General features: G+C 36.4%; 1 protein-coding gene across 8 annotated transcripts in view; it reads left to right on the forward strand.

Moving 5' to 3' along the window:
• TBCK (TBC1 domain containing kinase) overlaps nt 1–18,762 on the forward strand; it is a 115,540-nt gene that overhangs the window by 57,981 nt on the left and 38,797 nt on the right. For all 8 annotated transcript variants that reach the window (XM_090138847.1, XM_090138851.1, XM_090138848.1 and 5 more), the window contains exons 23-24: nt 5,567–5,742; nt 17,711–17,886. In XM_090138847.1, the coding sequence (XP_089994973.1) occupies nt 5,567–5,742; nt 17,711–17,886 (352 nt within the window). The remainder of the gene's footprint in view (nt 1–5,566; nt 5,743–17,710; nt 17,887–18,762) is intronic.

Here is an 18,762-nt window from a genome sequence, read left to right on the forward strand (position 1 = left end):
AATTCTTCCTCTAAGCTGATCCCTTATACCTTGCAAGCATGTCCTTTTGTACGTTTTCTGAGTGATTATCATCAATCAGTGAAGTTTTGTTCTTCCTTACTATTTGGCTATATTCCTCCTTACTCTTAAAGTGTATCTTGCTTTTTGCACAGCAGCCTACATCTGACTATTTCCATTTTACAGTGTTGATTCTAGCCATTTCTGTCACAAGCCAGTATCCTAATGTTACGTTATGGCTGGTTCAGATGTCTTGTACATTTTGTTGAGTTGTAGGAACTTCTGTCATGTGCCCTGACACACTTCATATAACTCTTTAAAACAATTTTTTGTGGGAGCATAACAATGAACCAAGCTAGTCCAAGCTGTATGTATTCTGTTTCATTCTTCCTTCTCAGTAGGGCATAGGATGTAGCATTTTGAGAAATTTTTTATTTCAAGATGCAGAAAGAAATTACAGAGTAATGCACTCTCAGGCAAGGTGGCCTGTCAATGCAGCATTGAAATGATTGAGCCTAATTACAGCCCTGCAAAATATAATCTGAAGAAAAAGTGCAATGGTTTTTGCCTCGGCTTCTGCATCCAACCATTTATCTAGCTGAGTGCAACTTCTGTAAACCTGCTCTGCTACATAAAGAAATGTGGTGATCCCTTGATTGACAGCACTTCTCTTTGTGAGAGATACTGAAATATGCACATCTTGCATACATGTATAAAGAAAAGTAGAGCATTCTAATTTATTAGCTGACAAATTTTTAGAATAAATGAGTGATATTTATGTTGCCTTTGAAATTCCTTTCTTAGGATGCATTGAAAAGGATGCTGATGTAAGAGTAAATGACAGTCCACAACACAGTGAAACAGCACAATTATCCTGTAGTGTATGAAATAATTTTTGTGAAAATAATTCTGCATTGACCTTTCAATTTATAACAACCTTTTAGCAGTAATGGATAGATATTGGATGGAAATGTCAATTCTCTTACTAGATGTGTCCTTTTAATTATCTAGGCTTAGCATATCTTTTTATGTGTTGTTTAAAAAAAAAAAAAATCTAAGGTTTATGGCCTTTCCACCCCTATTTCTTCTGAGCGCAGGAATCATGAGATCAAACTGACTGCCCTGTTCAGCTTCCTTGCTTATACTGCACAGAGATCTACTTTCCGCTTTATTTATGTGGCTATGTGTGGAAAGCTGATGTTGCTTGGCAGAGTAGTAATAAAGTATTTGTGATGGAGAGGTCAGACCAAGCCCATAATTCTGGGCTGCGTCCGAAATGCAGGAGCAGTTAATTTGGCCAAACTTCTTAACTCATGTCTTGTTAGCCAAGGAAAGGCCTCTGCAATTCATTAACTACACACACAGATTTGATCTGTATACATTTTTCTGAAGAGCAAGCCTTTCATGTAACACTTTTCCCCATTCATTGCTTTCACTTGGTAGGTTGAAAATTAGCACAACCAGCTTTGCTGTAAAAATAAGTTCTGTATGTGCTGCTATCACAGGTGCCTTTTAACTGATGCTTTGAAATATGTATTTCAAGAGCGGTCTACTTCTCTGCTGAATTATAATAATAAATACTAAATAGAACAGCAGGTAAATGAGGTGAGCCAGCCATTTCAGTTGAGATAGTTGACAAAGGAAGGCAGACTTCGTATATAGGTAGTATTTTAGAATGAACAGACTAAAACGGGTAATATCTTAAAGCAGCAATAAAGTTTAGTTCAGAAAACTAAGGCATTTCAATAGGCTTAATAGTAACAAACCTAGGATATTAATATTAGATTATTTTCCCCCACCCTCACGCCTCTTCCCATTCCCATGGGCTTTGCAAGTTTAAAAAATAAGGAAGGAAAAGGCTTTTGATGCCAAGCAGTAAGTAGCTGGCTGGTACCACAGAATTGTTTCCTCTAAGATTGGTTGCTACTCAATTGATCTAGAACATCTAGGGCTGATGTTTTGAAATGAAACTTGTTGTTTTTAGTTTCTAAATACTTGGGTACCAGTTTTGACTTTTTGCGGTGCAGGTGCTTTGTACTTTATGAAAAACAGCCTGCCTTAAGATGTACTTAAAGTTGAGATGAGAACTTATTTTTATAGTATTTAGATTATGTTTCTAAACTTGTACTTAGATTTTTTTTTTCAGTGCGTATTTCACAGTTAATGGCTTAATGTTATGTCAGCACATTTTGTGCTGTACTCCAGCAGAGTAACTTGCAGAGTAGAAATGGAAGGCACACGCTGCTTAAACTACAAAACACACCACTGTTGGGACTTTAAGAGAGCACAGAGATGCTGTGTGTTCATCTCCGTAAGTGAGGAGGCCCTCCCCATTCTTTCTAGATATTTTTGTTCACTTTGTTCTGCCACTTTGAGATTTATTCAGAACCTTCTCTCAAAAGGATGTTCTTCTAAATTGTTTGCGTATGACAAGTAGTCTGGCATCCTGGTGAAGTACTCTCTGTTCATTTGTTCACAGTCCTGATCAAGAGTCTATGTACTGACTTCATATATTTACACATCTGACTTACCGGCAGTGTGTTTAATAATTTGTAAGCTTCTCACTGGTAACAGAGTAATACTTGAGAACAGGAAAAGTGCAAGAAAGATTAATACTATGCAGATGCAAATCCTTGGTGTGAAAATAGAAATAATAAGAAGAAAGAACATTTAATGGACTGAATCATTTTTCAAATGTTTGTAAGGGCATGGGAAGAAATCAAAATTGAAGTAATGCTGTAGACCCTTATTAGCAAAAGGTAAGGGAAAAGATCTTATTCAGTGAGGCTGCAGGAGACTGCACTGCATTTTCTTTACTGATGGGAAGTGATCTTTCTTAAACCAAAATTTCAAAGAAAGGCTGAAGTCTTGGAGGTTACTCAAGTGTGAAGTTTGTTCATGTGCTGGGACTAATTAAATATCCTGTTAATTATTTACACCACTTTAAAGTCTTCCTAAGTTCCATTGTCCTGAAAGTAATCAGTTTTCAAAAAAGAAAAATGACTAAATGCTTTTGCTTTTGACAGTCTTTTTTGCCTTGTTGAGTGCTAGATGTTGATCTTTCTTTATTTGCACATACACATATATATCTGTATGGGTACATAAACATTTTGTTCTCTGTGGAAACTGCAATCTCCTTGTTTGTTTGTTTGTTACTTGGAAAGCTATTAATTTGCTGGCTGACTCCAAATTGCTGTTAGTTTTTGGATGGCCTCACAAACTATTTAAAATTCCCTATTGTTTCATGGAGTTTTATTTTTAGGCATAACCGTTGTCCACCTGAATTGCTGCTTGGAAGAAATTAGAAGTCACGCAGCCAGGAATCACAGAACAGCAGGCTCAGAAATTTTTTGATTCACACCTTGAAATAAAGCAGATATATATATATATTTTTTTAAAAAAGGAGAATCTGTTGCTGAATTTTTCATTTATCAACATGAATTCCTTCTGGAATCATAGAGCTTGTTTCTTGGATAAGTATTTTGGTAGTCTTTGTCAGTGCTGAACACTGTCAATCTCAATTCCTGCTTTTATCTTTTACCATATGTGAATTTCCTATTCCATTCCCCACAATTCTTTGTTTTCAATATCAGTTATTTGTGGGCCATTATGTCCTTTCACAGCTGAAAGCTGCTCATGCTAGTAATTACTGTTCATACTTTTTAAAAAATATCTAAATTCTGCATTCAGCTCACTTATTGCAAAAATACTGAGACACTGCTCTAACTCGCTCCAGAATAAAACAGAAAAGCAAGAACAGTCTTAAAATGATCATGTTTTTATAAGTCATTTTCAGAACGTAGAGAAAGTGTGACTGTAATTAGTATTGCAGTGTATATTCTGAACTCTGGGAGAAAGTGAAGGTCCCTGCTGTTCTTACTGAATGTCAAAATCAGTTAGTAGTTTTCCAATTGCCAGGATTTTCTTTGGGGAAGAATACTAAATATCAAAATTCTATTACAGTGTGTTGAAAATGAAAAATCTAGTAGGATTTCATCACAAAATGAAAAAGTTGTTCATTACTGTGGAGATGCACACTGTTCTCTCTTCTATTATCCCAGTAGATAGGGAACCTGATATTTTTAAGAAAAATTAAGTTGTACTTTTTTTTTTTTAACACAAATGTTTTATCTTCACTGGAAGTAAAGCATACACTAAAGGGCAGTATCCTACCTGAATATGAATAGTTTTTTGAATGGGAAATTAATAGATCACATCATTCATTCTGTTTTAAACACAGTAACTAATGTCATCCAACTGGAGTGGTCTGCCTCAAGCTCCAATTTCAGCATCATTAGTTCACTACAACTTAAATGACTGAGGTTTCTGGAATGACTTTTTCATTGATGGCAGTGTATCAATTCTGTTCCTGGCAATGCATCAAAACTGTTTGAAATGGGCAGAGAAAGTTTGATTGTATTACCTACAGTTTCTTCAAAGAAATAGATGCCTTAGTCTTGTAAATTGGCAGTGCTGCAGTAGCTTATCCAAGATGCTTGGGACAAACACAAGAAGTGCTAATATGCTTCATGTTTGTTTGATGCGCTACACTAGGTTCAGCCTAAAATACAAGTTAGGGTAATATTTTCTTTCCCAAATTGCAAACAGGAGATGCAAAGCTAACTGGTCATCTTACAATGATAGAAAAGTAAATGGTTTTCTTCACACCTTGTTAGAAGATATGTGAAGGATTTTTGTTATGTTTGTTGCTGCAAAGATTGTGTTTATTGTAGGTTCTCTTTTTTTTTTTTTTCTCAATATGCTTTGTTAATTTGTCTTTGACTACAGCTTATTTTTAGGATGCTTCACCTTTAATGGTTATCTACTTTCCTCCCAAGTTGAGTAATATTTTGTCACGTATTACACTTTGCTCCTTCGGCTCAGACTATTCCACTCTAAGTTGCACTTGTGGGTTTTCAACTGCACAGCTCTAAGAGAAATACATTCTGTGCAGCACTGTACATATCAAGCACAAAGTAATGTTGAGATTCCCTTTTTTCCATCCAACTGATAGCATATGACTTTGTCAAAACGGCAGGCTACACAAGGTTCAGCAACACTGAATGCTTTCACAGCAAAATTGTCAGATTTGTAACAGGTACATATCTGACAAATGGGACAATGTTGATCCAAAAATCCAAATTTCCATACATTGCATGAAATATACCTTGGATGTGCTGCATGCATTTATATTTGAGTCAATAGCCTGCTTTGCAAAGGATTTTAGTGAAGATGCATTACAATGACTGTGTTTCAATTATATTCTTCCATTGTATTGTTAATAGTTGTGTTACACTTCTCTTAAACAGCTTGCAGTGTTATCTTGCATACTTGGGCATAAAACTAAAGCTTAAAATGTCTTTGCTAGTTTTTCATTAAAGTTGCTGAGTATTTGAATGGTGAAGTGTTCTTGAAAACTCTGCTTTTTAAAGGAGCGAGACAGCGCAATAGATGGATATGTGTGTATTTATCTAGCAATATCATAGCTAGATTACTTGATTTTACCGATTTTTTTTTTTTAAATTATTTTTATTTTTTAACGCTGCTTTTTTTTTTTTCCCATGACCAGAGATTGACATTGAGCGTTGTGTTCGTGAGTCAATCAACCTGTTTCGCTGGACCCCAAAGAGTGCTACGTACAGGCAATATGCACAGCCTCCTCGGCAAGCCAGTGAGAGCAATAGCACAAGAAGTTCAATGTCCTGCTTTTCTGTAGATTATCAGGAAGCACCTAGAGGTGACCTGGTAAGTGCCCTGACAAACGCAGGGTGGGAAGATAAGTGATGCAGCTTGCTGTGAGTAAACCACTTTCCAATCCCCCATTATCAAATGCACTAATGTTTATCCTTACCTTGTTTTAGTGCAAAACTTCATATATTATGTTTTAGGAGTCTTGTTAGTGTCGACATTGTCTGTGTGTGTTTTTATGAATTTTTTTGTGACATTTCATCGTTCGTTTTTTGTCCTTTCTTTAATAATAGAACAATATTACTTTTGCTTTACAGTTGTATAGCAGAAGGCCTTGCTATCTACTAATGTTTTTGATTTGGACATTACAACCTCTCTAGAGCTAGCTTTTTTACTTCACTTGCATTGTGAAAGGGATTCTTGCACGAGTGGACTTCCTTCTTCTTCACTTTCTTAGTTCTTCACTGATTTTCTAGATCTTTAGATAAAGCAGTAAGGAAATATCTGCTAAACCTCAGTCACAGGTATTTAGATTCTCACTACCAAGCACAAGTATTGGACACCTTCATCGCATACTCTGATTCACTTATCAGCTAGTGATGGGATTAGAGTTTGCGCCTGGTTATTAACTATGATGAAAAATCCAGTGCAGTGAATTTAACTGCTCTGAAATGTAGTTCTTAATTCTCTGTTTTGTTTTTCTGAACAGGAAATAAAAAGGTTTTTTGGTCACACAGGGTATTTTGTTAGTTTTGTTAAACTTTACTGCTTTGAACTTAAACTTCTTTGATGTACCTGCCAATGAAATTATTTCTTTTTGTGCCAGATCTCTGCCTCTCCCAGCTCCTTTTCCAGCTCCGTGGTGTTCTTTGTTACCACAACAGACCACTGTCCCAGTCTACCTGTAGAACTACAAACGGCTTTTTGTGTCAGGAGAAAAATAATAAAAAGAACAGTTTTCCACTAAGAACTAGGTAGTTGTAAAGTGATGCAGGCAGCCCTGACAATTTTTTCCATCTTGGCATGCCGTTTTAAAGGTATGGCTCAAGTTGTTTTGAGAAGTAGTAATTGAGTTATGTTTTGGCAAGGAAAAACTAGTGAATAAGATTGTCTGTATAGCTATTAATTTCAACAAAAATATTATTCCTTTTTTTCTATTAAGATCTGATATTCGTTTCTTTTGTGAAATATGTTATCTGTAGGGTGCTGCTGATTTGAAATGATTTCTTTCCTTCCTCTCAGCGCTATAAATCTTGTCAGTCTTTTAAATGAATTAAATGTTTGTTTTTTTTGTCTTCTGTGTTCTACAATCCAAATTCATTCATGGATACATTACAAAAATAGGGGGACAGTATCCATAGTATAGGCTTGCCCTGTCTATTTTGCCAGTTGCATTAGGCTTATGTCTTTGTCAGTTTTTTCCCAACTTCTACAAATGTAAGCTTTGTATTTTCACTTAAATATATCTGAATACTTAAACAGTTCTTAAACCTCAGTATGATATTCTGTCATCTTTTTTTCTGTAGTGCAGTTTCGTTCTTATTTCTATTACTGTATGTTCTGGAAGTCTTAGCCTCAAATCTGGGCTCCAAGAACTAGACCTGCAAATGCAGAACAAAAAGAAACCCCAAAGAACTTATGAGATTTAAGAAAAAAAATAGTAGGTGAGATATAAAGGCAATTGGGAAGAAAAATGAAATGGCACAAGTACTGGTGATTGTCATACAAAAACTTCAGCCAGCACAACTGCTGCCATGTTGTTCTGGCAATGCATGAAGGGGATTTCAGAAGGAGCTAAGGACTGCAAATTCATAGAATAATTCAGATAGGAGGTCGTCTGGTACAAATTCCAGCAAAAAACAGACAAAACACTGAATTTAGATGCACTTGCCAAGGGCTTTGTCCTGTCATATCATAAAAATTTCCAAGGAAAGCAATTATGCAATCTCTTTTTATATTTTCTATGTGCTAGCTTTTCTTAATGTATGACAAGATAGTAAATAGACTAGTTTCCACAGTCTGGTATGTGCTTGTGCCTTCCTGTGTCTAGGCAAGAGTGAAGAGACTTGGAAGCAGCACAGAGGTGAAAGGGAGAAAGCAGCAACGATGTTCTGAACTGGTAAATAGAGCAAAGATTTGTATCTGTAGCAGAGAAGAAAATCCATTGTTTTGGGTCAAGCAGAGCTTCTTCCGTTTCCCGAAAGATGTTTTGGGGTCTTTTTTTCTTTTTCCCAATAGTAATTTTGTTTTCATACCAGAAGAGATTTTTGTTTATAACGCTGGTAACTAGGCTCTTCCATCCCAAGATTTCCAAGAAATTAAGCTGATTCTTCACTGTTTCATGGAGAAGAAAAATAAATACAGCAACTTTTATTGCCTTCAAATTTGGTTCTGCTTTTTGCTTAGCAGAGGAACATTTGTGATTCATTGCAGCATAACTGATGGTTTAACCTCTTTTGAAGCTTTAGAGATCTACTGTAGTTTGGAATTGTTGGTTTTTTTAGCTTGTTACTTGGAGGAGTGCTCTGTTATTTGTACAGAAATGTGTGAACGTTTTAGCTTTTTTCTGTAGGTAAGAGAAACCTAATTTCATGGACAGGAAGGAAGCAGGTTCAAATCTGATGTTCTGGGGTAAAAATGTTTGCTGTCATTTCTTATATTTGTATGTCAGATTTGGAGACGTGTATGTTTATATTAATGTTCTTGTTACTGAAATGTAGTGTTTATACCCAAAGGTTGTGGGTATTTTGGTTGTGTTTTTGTGTGTCTATTAATCCTGGAACAGTGTGTTTCTTACAGTCATATCCTCTACTAGTGTTTGCTGCCTTGGGAAAACTTTTTTCTACTTGAAAGTGGTGGAGTCTGATTTTAATCTTCAGTACACATAGCCTAAAGGAGTTCTTTAAAACTCCTCGCTGTGTCCTTGCTGGTCACTCTAGCTCTTAAAAAAGTACTTTGTTGTTTTCTCATCTGTTTACCTGGTTCGTGTGGAACAAGCAGTTAGTGCTACACTTATATCCTCAATTTTATGTTCATAGGCCACCTCTGTGTTTAAGGATGGGAAGAGCAGGAAATAATTCCTTTGAAAACAAAGTGTTTAGTTAATTTAATTCTAAACACTATCTGTCTCCTACTCATGTACTTGTATTTTCTTTTTAAGCTGCTTCAGTTTTTTTCTTAAGTGCTTTTTATTGGCTACTCAAATATTTGTGTATATCTGCATGTTACAGTTCTTTGGTTAATAATAGCATGAGAAGAATTTGCCCCTGGGTGAGCACTCTTCTCCCTGAATCGGCAGCCAGTAAGGCAAACTGTTTTGACTCCTTTTTTTATTATTAGTTTTCATTTTAGTGACATCTATTTGCAGCTTTGTAAATAGGCTCTCCTCCCTCCCAGCCTTGGGTGTTGCTTAATCTTTTGCTCTTTCAGCCAATAAGCATATTTTACTGAGATAAAATCTCAAGAAGGAAATAGTTTCAGAGAGAATGAATGTACATCTTAAGTGGATTAGCATGTGTATTTTGAGAAAGATAGGATGTCAAAAATAAGAATTAAAATCCTTTAAATTTATTCCTGAATTTCAATAACAGGCTACTCAAATTTGTCTTTAACTTCTTGACCAGTACACTGACTTTTCTTTCTTGCCCTGATGCATGAAACCTGCCTTCATGCCTTAGGAAATCCCAACGTGTTGTTCTTAAACATCAAAGAGTCAGAAACAAATACCATTTGTCATATAAAAATTTTCTGCTGTGTCTCCATCTCTCTTCTTATTGACATGGTAGATGTTCACACGGTCTCCAGCTACCGGCATACTTCTGCAGGATGCAGTTCCTTTATCTCCATGTTTCTGTGCTAAAGTGTGACAGATGAATTCCCAGAAGTCTCCGGGCTGTTATCACTGTGCCTTTGTCTTTCTTCTACTGCCCATCCTTTTTTCAGGGATGTGAGTTCTTAGTAAAATATTGAGGAATGAAAGCATTCGGCTGGGGAAAAGCTACTGTATGATTATTGATCTTCAGGTGTCATCAGTTCAGTTTTTGCTTTTTGATGAAGCAGAAGGAGAAAAACCTTTGTGGAAAGGCAACTTAATGTTTTGATGAAATGGTACAAACAGGGAAGCTGTGGTTTGTATCCAAAATAGCATAAGCACATTTTCGTAAGGTAACTGGATAGGTTATATGCCAGATTTCTTACAGATGGCAATTTAGGCTTATGTGCTATTGCTATTTGCTGTATTTTGCTAAAGTTCAATTGACTATCATTTCATCCAGTATTCACATAGGATATAGTTGTCCATATAAAATCTGTTGGCTATGTTTTATTATTATAAAGGACTTATTTATTATAAGTCCTTTGTGTGTAGTAATCGTTGTGTGCAGTCCTTCTCCATTAGAGAAGCACGGTAAGTAGTGTGTATACCAACACTTCAGTTTCTGTGTGCAGACCAGCAAATATCCAATTGCAAGGTCTGTGCTGTTTGCTATTAAATGCATTCAGGCTCAAGAGTCTTCTGTCTGTTACAGCCAGTTCCAGTTTTATGTTTGGGCTTCTTTTGTTTCTCTCCAACTCAGCAGAAGATTGTACTTTGAATTTGTTGTTAATACGGGTTATGTAAAGTGTTAGCTGATCAAGATACAAATTAGTTTCTTGTTACATGTATATAAAATACAAACTTGAATATGCCTCTGCTTCTGCTTTTCTGATTTCCTGCTGATAGCTGAAGTAAGGATTTGGGTTTACTTTTGATTTTCAAAATGGCTTGGTTAAAATATCGTCTTCTGCAAGAAATATTTAACTAGGCGCATGCTAATTAACTCATCTTAAACTGGAAAATAGTCTTAGGAATTTTTGAAAGCTTCAAAACTTCCTGTATATTTCGTAGCTTTTCAAAGGAGTGGTTTCTTGTTTGTGATGAAACCTGTAAGTCAGGCAGCTGTCAGCCAATGCGAGCATAGGTGTAAGGAAACCTCTGCTTCCAGCATGCTGCTTGTGCAGATTAAATTTACTGAAGGAAGTCTTGTAGCACTACTTTCACTCAGCTTGATTTGAAAAATATGAATGTATTTTATTACATTTTAGGACTTTTCCCAATAGAAAATAAAGCATTGCATCAATTACTGGAGTCGATAAAGCAAGAAATAGATTGACTTAGGAAATAAGTGATGATAAATGTTAATTTTAGAGTCTCTAATGAATGTTGTGGTTGTTTATTTGAGTTCTAATATAAATAGTAATTATTTTAATTGAATGTAAGCTGATTGTAACAAATGTACTCTATTTTTGTAGCTGAGATGGAATTAAATGAGTATGTTTATAAGAGCGTAAATGTTATTTAGATGAGACTATAACAGTTCGTTAAATGCTCATTTAGATCATATTCAGATATTGTAAACATTTTGTACAGGAGTTTTCGTTTTAGGAGTCTCCTTGGGACGTGTTTATCAGCTGTGAATATAAATGGGGCGGTTGGAGCAGCCAGAGTGCTCTCTGCAAGCCTTAGCCTCAGGTTCTGGATTCACAGATTTCCCATCCCATTCCTCCTCACAAACCTTTGTGATTATACACACTTTGAAGTTGAAAGTTAATTGTCTTTGACCTTTTTGACCTCTCACAATTGGGATTCTGTGACACATTAACAAATATGCTTTTTTTTTTTTTTTTAAGTTTAAAATAAATCAAGTAGGCAATTCTTTCTTTGAATCTTGCAGACAAGTTCTTCATATTTAAAATCATTCTCATACAATATTTTTAAAATCATTTCTGGTTTGAAAATTGTTTTAAAAACAAATTTGAGGTTTGATAACCATTTTAATTAAGTGTTGGGAATATCATTTTTACTTTTATTTTTATTTTTTAGCATTGCCATGTTACTGAAGAAAATAAATCCACTTAAAAAGTCATAAGCAGAAGCCTCTGCAAGGCAAATCCAGGAATATGGCAGCTACTGGTTTGCCACTGGTTTTAAAAGGTTGGATTTGAACTAACTCTGTTTCCTATTAGGTGCTTGATTGTAATTGATTTGTGTCCTGTGAAAAGACATTGGTGGAGATGCATGTGATACACTGATAAACTAGCCTCTGGTCAGTTATTAGGATACTGAAAAGAAAAGCATAGGAAAAGCAGAGTTTACAAAGTTTCTCTGGTGGTGTTACACCTTCCCATCTGTGCTCACCACTCAGCTGCTGCTGGCAGTTCCTACAGCATCACTGTAGTTTTTATCTGTGCTTCTTTGGCCAGCACTGACAGATGCCAGTTTTCTGTATTGATTACTGATGAGTGATCTCTGAGCTGTGCGGTCTGATATGGCTCCGTTCTTGAGAGTTCAGTCTCGCATGAATGTTTCTTTCCACAAGTAGCGCAGGAGCAAATCCTGGCTCTGGGACTAAGTTTTAACAAGAATGAATTGCTTGTTTTGTCTCACTGAAATTCAATGATATTATTTTTCAAACACTTTTTTTTTTTTAATTAACCTTCCATGCATGGAGAATAATTGGAAGCAGTTACTTTGGTGTTTTAATAATTTCACTGGTAATTATTTATCAGTTTTCTTAACTAAGTGATGTAAGATATCATTTAGATTTTATCATTTAGATTTTCCTCTGAGAAATGAGTAAGAAGTCAGCTTGCAAGCTCTTGAGGAAAGTGAAATTTCAGGCCATAGATGTCCTGAATTTCAAGCTGTCTGTCTAAAGATGCTGTTATCTTTTTTTTTTTTTTTTAACACATTTTAGCCCCAGTCCTAGTTTTCTCTGAGTGGGAAGACTACACGGCTACACTGGAAGTGTCTTTTTGGCAGCCAGCATAAATAGCTGGTGGCATTTCCTGTGTAACAGTTTTATTTCATATTTCTTGAAAACAATCCATATTTCTTAAGAGCAGCGTATGATTTTTGCTGTGTAACATGTTTGTGAATTTATTTTAGGAGAGAAGCAACTCTCTGAATGAACCCACCAAATGTACTAAGTCCATTCTTTAGGACCAGCTTGGTTCTAAAAAGCTTTGTACTTTACTCTGTTTCCGATTAGTATAATTAGATACTGCAGAGAGAAATGGTCCACTTACTATGACTTTCTTCTGTTTGTGTGCTTGTGGCATTAGGAGGCAATGGAGTTGGGCAGAAATATTTGAAGCTGGGTTTTGGAAGAAAAGTAAATTCAACAATGTTGGGGTCTTTTGCACAAAAATGTTATGAAATGCACAGGCATAGCTGCATTCTGCCAGTCCCTGCAGCACTAATTTCATCTTACACTAAATACTGTATATACCTTTATATCACTGCTACGAAAGTCTTAGAGCATTTTGTCTTAGAGCATGCTGCTGTGTAAACAGCGATACCAAAAAACTGTAATAAAAAAGAGTTTTCAGGATATAGAGAGGGAGTGTAGTATGTGAGAGACAGAAGTATTTAGGTTCATCAAAAGCCTAAGCTTTGGTTTTTGATTTGTTCTTGGTCCAAACCCCAGCTTTCTCTCATACCCTATCTTTTTCTTCACCAAATATCCTAGCGCTATGCTGCCTTTGATAATACTCTTTTAGAAAATAATAGAAACCAAAACGTTTGATTTTTTTTTTTTTAAATTATTATTTTTTTAAATCAAAGTTTCCAGACCCCAAAGTGACAGACGTGATCACGTTGTGAGGGAGAAGAAATTTCTCTTCTGGTTGCAGTTTGCGTTGAGATGTGATACTAAGTTCCTGTTGTTTTTGTTTTTAAAGAGGACAGGGATATCTCTGGCAGCTGGTGTTCTTTAGAGTCTGTAACTTGTTTTTCCACAAAATATTACAATTTCTTGTCAAAGAGACATTATCTATCAAGAGAAAATTACACGCACTGATAGAAACTGAGGAAGGCATGCAAGACTGTTCTTGTTGCTTCTAGTTTTATGTCATGTTAAAGTACCTCGTGGGTGTTCTCAGGCACAACTGTATTATGGCTATAATTTAAAGCGGTTCCCTGCAGTGGTGAGAAGTACTTACCTGTTCTATCACATCAGAGACGAAAACAAAGGAGACCTTGCAGCATGTCTGTCTGGCTGCATGCAGGGAATAACTTTGTCTTTCTGCTCTGCTGACTCAGTTGATTCACTCAATTATATTATTCCAGGGAGATTGAGTGAGGTTTCCTTAATAATTAGCTACTTAAGCAAGCAGAGCCCGCTTACAATTTTGTAGACTGCTTACAATTGTGTAGTAAGATTTGGAAGATGTTTATGAAGGATGACAAACCAAGAATTGCTGTTTGTTCCCTCCCTAATCCTCCCTAGCCACTGTTCTCATGTCTCTCTGCAGCATCAGCTCATACAGAGAGGGACAGGAGATGTGAAAGAGGCCAGGCTGCAAGGTGGGCTGGGTCTGCCTATAAAATGTTCTTGTGGTGCAGAATTCTGCAGACTGGATCAGCTGCAGAGCTACACTGCTGGAAGCACGAGGCTGAGTGTTTTTTCAGTCTCTGATAATAAAGGTGCAGGATCTGGAGCTGGGAGCTCTGTGAGAGGGAGAGGACAAGTACAGGAACGTGGCAGACACAGCAAATGGAGAGTGGGGGGAGATTGGGGGCATAGAGAAGGTGGGATACCAGTGTCTTCTCTTGGAAATCTGCAGATCTGAGTATGATGGCAATGGAGGACAGAGTCTGAGGCATAAGTCTGTTAGTGAGGTTGCATAGAAAAATTTATAAGAACAACGTTGAGGCCTTATTCTTTGACTTCGTGTTAATAGTGGTCATAAAGATGTTTGTGGCAGTGAGAGCTTGAGACAGCATACATGTACCTTGTTTATTTCTTAATATTAGACTACTTCTTTGCCTGTGTAGGCTGCTTTGTGTCAGTAGCAGTGGATTTATGCATTACTCTTTCTGTGGGGGTACAGGAATAAAATACTTTTCACTATCAGAGCTGTCATTCTGTTTGATTAAAAGCAAACAAACAAACAAAAAAAATCCAGCAAAAATAAAAGTACAAAGGACAGTGATATTAGGGATTAAGTACTGCCTTCATCTACTCATTTGTTAAGGAGAAAAAGAAAAAAATTGCATGGGAAATATTAAGTGGAAACAGTGCAAGTGAGTGTTCTCAGTCATGAAATTCATCTAGATGATGGTTAGATGGCTAAAATTCAGAGTGTTCTTGCTTGATCTTGATTGATCACCTTTTCAGATAGTTCCTGAAAATTGGCATTGTCTGTCAGGAAAACTACTTTTGATTTAAAACATGGTAGTGATGACTTCACCTACTTGGCAAGGCAGCTACAAATCTGCATGAAATGTCATTTCTTGCTTTTTCTTCCTCTTCTTTCTACCTTTTTTCACCTGACTGCTGTGTTTTACTTTGTATAAAACAGTGCTGCTCTGTATGAATATATTTACTCCAAAGCTTCTTTAGGAACATGACCTTGAATACTGTGTTTAGATGGAATAGCAATACATAAGCTTTCTTCTATTACTGGCACTTCAACTAAAACTAAGCACAAAGAGCAGTGTATTTGCTGGAAACAATGTGACCCTTGATTCAGAGTTGCATCTTTTTGTGGTTGCTCTGTGAATCTGCTTTTTTCTGGTTTTGTTTGATCAATTCTTCATATATCTTCCGAAATTCTTTTCTTCTAAGCTGGTTTTAAAATGTTATTCCTTTCTTATTTGTGGTTGTACATTAGTACATTGATTTCAGAAACAAAACATTATATTCCAAAAGAAGGGAATGACATTGTCTGTGAAGAATGCTTCTTCATGTAGGACTCTGACTAAAAAATGAGTATTTTACTTGAACCCTAACTTTTAATTATATTGACTTTCAGGCTGAAGTTCCTTCTGTATTAAATTTGTTACAGTAAATTATGCCAACTTCAAAGACAAAAGCTGGACAGCCCTGCTCCGACTTAGATAAAGCTTTCTGTTATGCTGATAAAAAGTTACTTTATAGCTCCTGTGTTTATCAGATGGGACTGTTAAGGTTTAGCAGAACTATAGATACTTGCTTATTTTCTCAGTAGTGTATATCTTCATTTAATAGCATGGATGAAATGCCTGTAAGAGATTACTGCTAATGGAAAAGTAGATCAGAGTTATGATTGCACTGGCCGCATGTTCTGAAGTGCTTTAATCTTTCTGAAGCTTGACTTCTAACTTGAGGATGCTTAAGCGGCTTTGATTCTAATTTTAAAAAGAAAAAAAAGTCAAAATTGTTAATGACTGCTTCTTGTTATTAAGAGCAGTAAATGGATATGGCTTAGCAGTTCCCAGACGTATTTAAAAATGGGGTGAGCAGAATAATTTCTTTACTCTTAAAGTTCTTAAGATATCGTCAGGGAAACTTCTGGGAGGTAACTAGACCTTAAGCTTCAGTATAAGCATTATTTTTGCTATAGGATGGTAGTGATTGAGCAGTCTTCTCTGATGAACAGCTTCTTATGTCTGATTAGTCTAAATTAATTTTTACCATTGAAGTTAGTAAATGCTAAAATACATCTGTTTGTGTGTGTCAGCTGCCTTCTTTTGCACCTCCTCTTAAATGATCGGCTGGCCTAAAGTGAAGAGAGTAATTGCTGGTGTGGAAAACAACAGCTCAAACAGGTGAAGAGCAGTGGAGGTGTTAAAGGTACAGAATAATCTGTGAGATTTGGGTTGTTAGCGGATGTGATAGCCTGAAGTCTGAACTCAAGTTCAGTGCAAAATTGTGGGTCTGTTTGTTTACCAGGATGGTTATAGAAAAACGAAGAGTGAGGAGGATCTGGTAGAAGGACTGATGTATTGGTGTTAGCCTTGTTTAGCTTGAGCCAACTGACAAGCCATCAGAGAAATCCTGTGAGAAAATATCTGATGTGAAATGCAGTTATTATCAGATACCTTAAGGGGAGTCACATCTATATTGTCCTTGCATCTCCAGCTCTTTCTATTCCTTTAACTCAGATTTTTTTAACATCCCCATTGTAGTTCACTAATAGGTGTGGTTCAGGATGCTTTACGTGAATTCTGTTGTAATTCAAAGCAGTGAACTAATAATATAGCATCTCATCGGGGGAATGGTTGTTTACGAGGATGGATTGTGATAGGACAAGGGAGAGTGGTTTTAGACTGAGACAGGAGCTTTAGGCTGGATATTAGGAGGAAGTCTTTCACACAGAGGGTAGTGACAAACTGGAACAGGTTGCCCAAAGAGGTTGTGGATGCCCCATCCCTGGAGGCATTCAAGGCCAGGCTGGGTGTGGCTCTAGGCAGCCTGGTCTAGTGGCTGGTGATCCTTCCCGTAGCAGGGGGGTTGAAAGTAGCTGATCGTTGTGGTCTTTTTCAACCCAAGTCATTAATTCTATGATTCATGATGAAATGGTTGTCCTTTTTATTAATGTCTTCTTCCACAAGAATAAGATGTCAACATAGTCTGAACGTCTTTCAGAAGAGGCTCCCTGTAACAATTCCTAGCTATTGTTTGTTCCTCTTAAGACAGGAGAGTTCACTAGAAACAGCTGAAGGCTTAGTCATAAACAACTTTTGCCTCTGTTTGACCTCCTGCACAATAGGAGCTTTTAATGGTTGCACAAGACAAACCAGTCTTGTTGTAAAATGACTAAGCTCTGTAAGTGTATCTTTGATGTATATAACTTGGAGTAAGTTAAGTTCCGTAATGGTTTTTTGTATGTATAACCAACCTGTTAACTCTCTGATTGCTGAATTAAAGCATAATCTCCAGAACGCTCTAAAATTTACCTGTGATTTTTCTTATTGAGACAACGGTGCTAACAGAAAATAAGATGTTGCTGCAGAAAGTTATAAATCAGTGTTTATTAACTATTTAACACCATTGTGCATGCTGATGTATATTTAATTACGCAATGTATGAAAGTTTTCAAAAATAGGTACTTTCAACAGTTAATTAATTGACTGTTAGTTGTAATGACTCAGGAAGGAGAAGTTTGATTTCCATCTAACCAAATTGTCATACTTTGAGGTTGTCAAATAAGCAGAAGTTGCAAAGAATGTTGTGTCTTTAACTCTTTAATCATCTTTATTATTACTTTTCTTTTTTTGAAGTCTAGGGATTCTATTAAGTTGGATGACCTGAAGGCAGAGGTGTCACCACGGATTTCAGCAGAAGATCTGATTGATCTCTGTGAACTGACAGGACCAAGTCATTCCAAAACACCTATAAAGAAAACTAAGTCTAGCAAGCCAAAGTTGTTGGTGGTGGACATCCGTAACAGTGAAGAGTATCCTTCAAATCCAAGTGTTGCCCTTGCCAAATCATGCTTGTATCAATTTTCTTCTCTTTGTCTGCAGGAATGTGATAACAGGACAGTTTTAAAAAAAAAAAAAAAGAATAGAATAGAATGTGTCTTGTACAGTGAAAGAACCAAAGCTATTTTTTGTTGTTTTTTTATCATAGGGAGTCATGATTTATAAAGGAAATCCCAGATGTATTCTTGCTTTCACACTTGAAGCTGTGATTGTAATGAAACCATGTTGTAGTGACAGCACAAGAACTTTCATGCAGCTTGCTTTTTTATGATAGATATAGTTAGTACACCTTCCCCAGTATTTTAGAACAGCAGACCAGTATTTTGAAAATGTGGGAGACTTCCCAAATAAGTGGAAGGGAAATGGAGAGAACTGTCAACAGCTCGCATGCTTTGCCAGTCCCTCAGTGGAAAAATCAGTTCCTATGGAGTGCCTTCTCATACTGTCAGGTAGTGCAGCCCAAGTACCTTATGTTAATAAGGTATCTAGTTTGCTTATAATCAGAAAAGACTTAAAGGTGCTGTATTTGTATCAGAGTTGATACTCTGTCTACACGTTACTCTTTTTGTTATTAATACATAGTCTTTGCCTGCGGAGTATCACTTACTTTTGCAGCCCAGCTTTCTATGTGACAGTTTGTAATGAGCAGGCAATATTCAATTAAAAAAAAAATAAAAATCAGGAATTGAGTCCATCTTCTGCTTCCAAAAAGAGCAGAAGATCATTTCCTGTTATTTATGTCTGGTTTGCTCTTAAAGATCTCCAGTTACAGAGATTCAGTAGGCTCTCAGTGACATTGAAAAAAATCTTCCTCTGTCTGGTCTAATTCTAATTACAGACCTCATGTG

This window comes from Phasianus colchicus, chromosome 4 (assembly GCF_987193195.1).
Source record: "Phasianus colchicus chromosome 4, bPhaCol1.hap1.1, whole genome shotgun sequence".
NCBI classification, from domain to species: Eukaryota; Metazoa; Chordata; class Aves; order Galliformes; family Phasianidae; genus Phasianus; species Phasianus colchicus.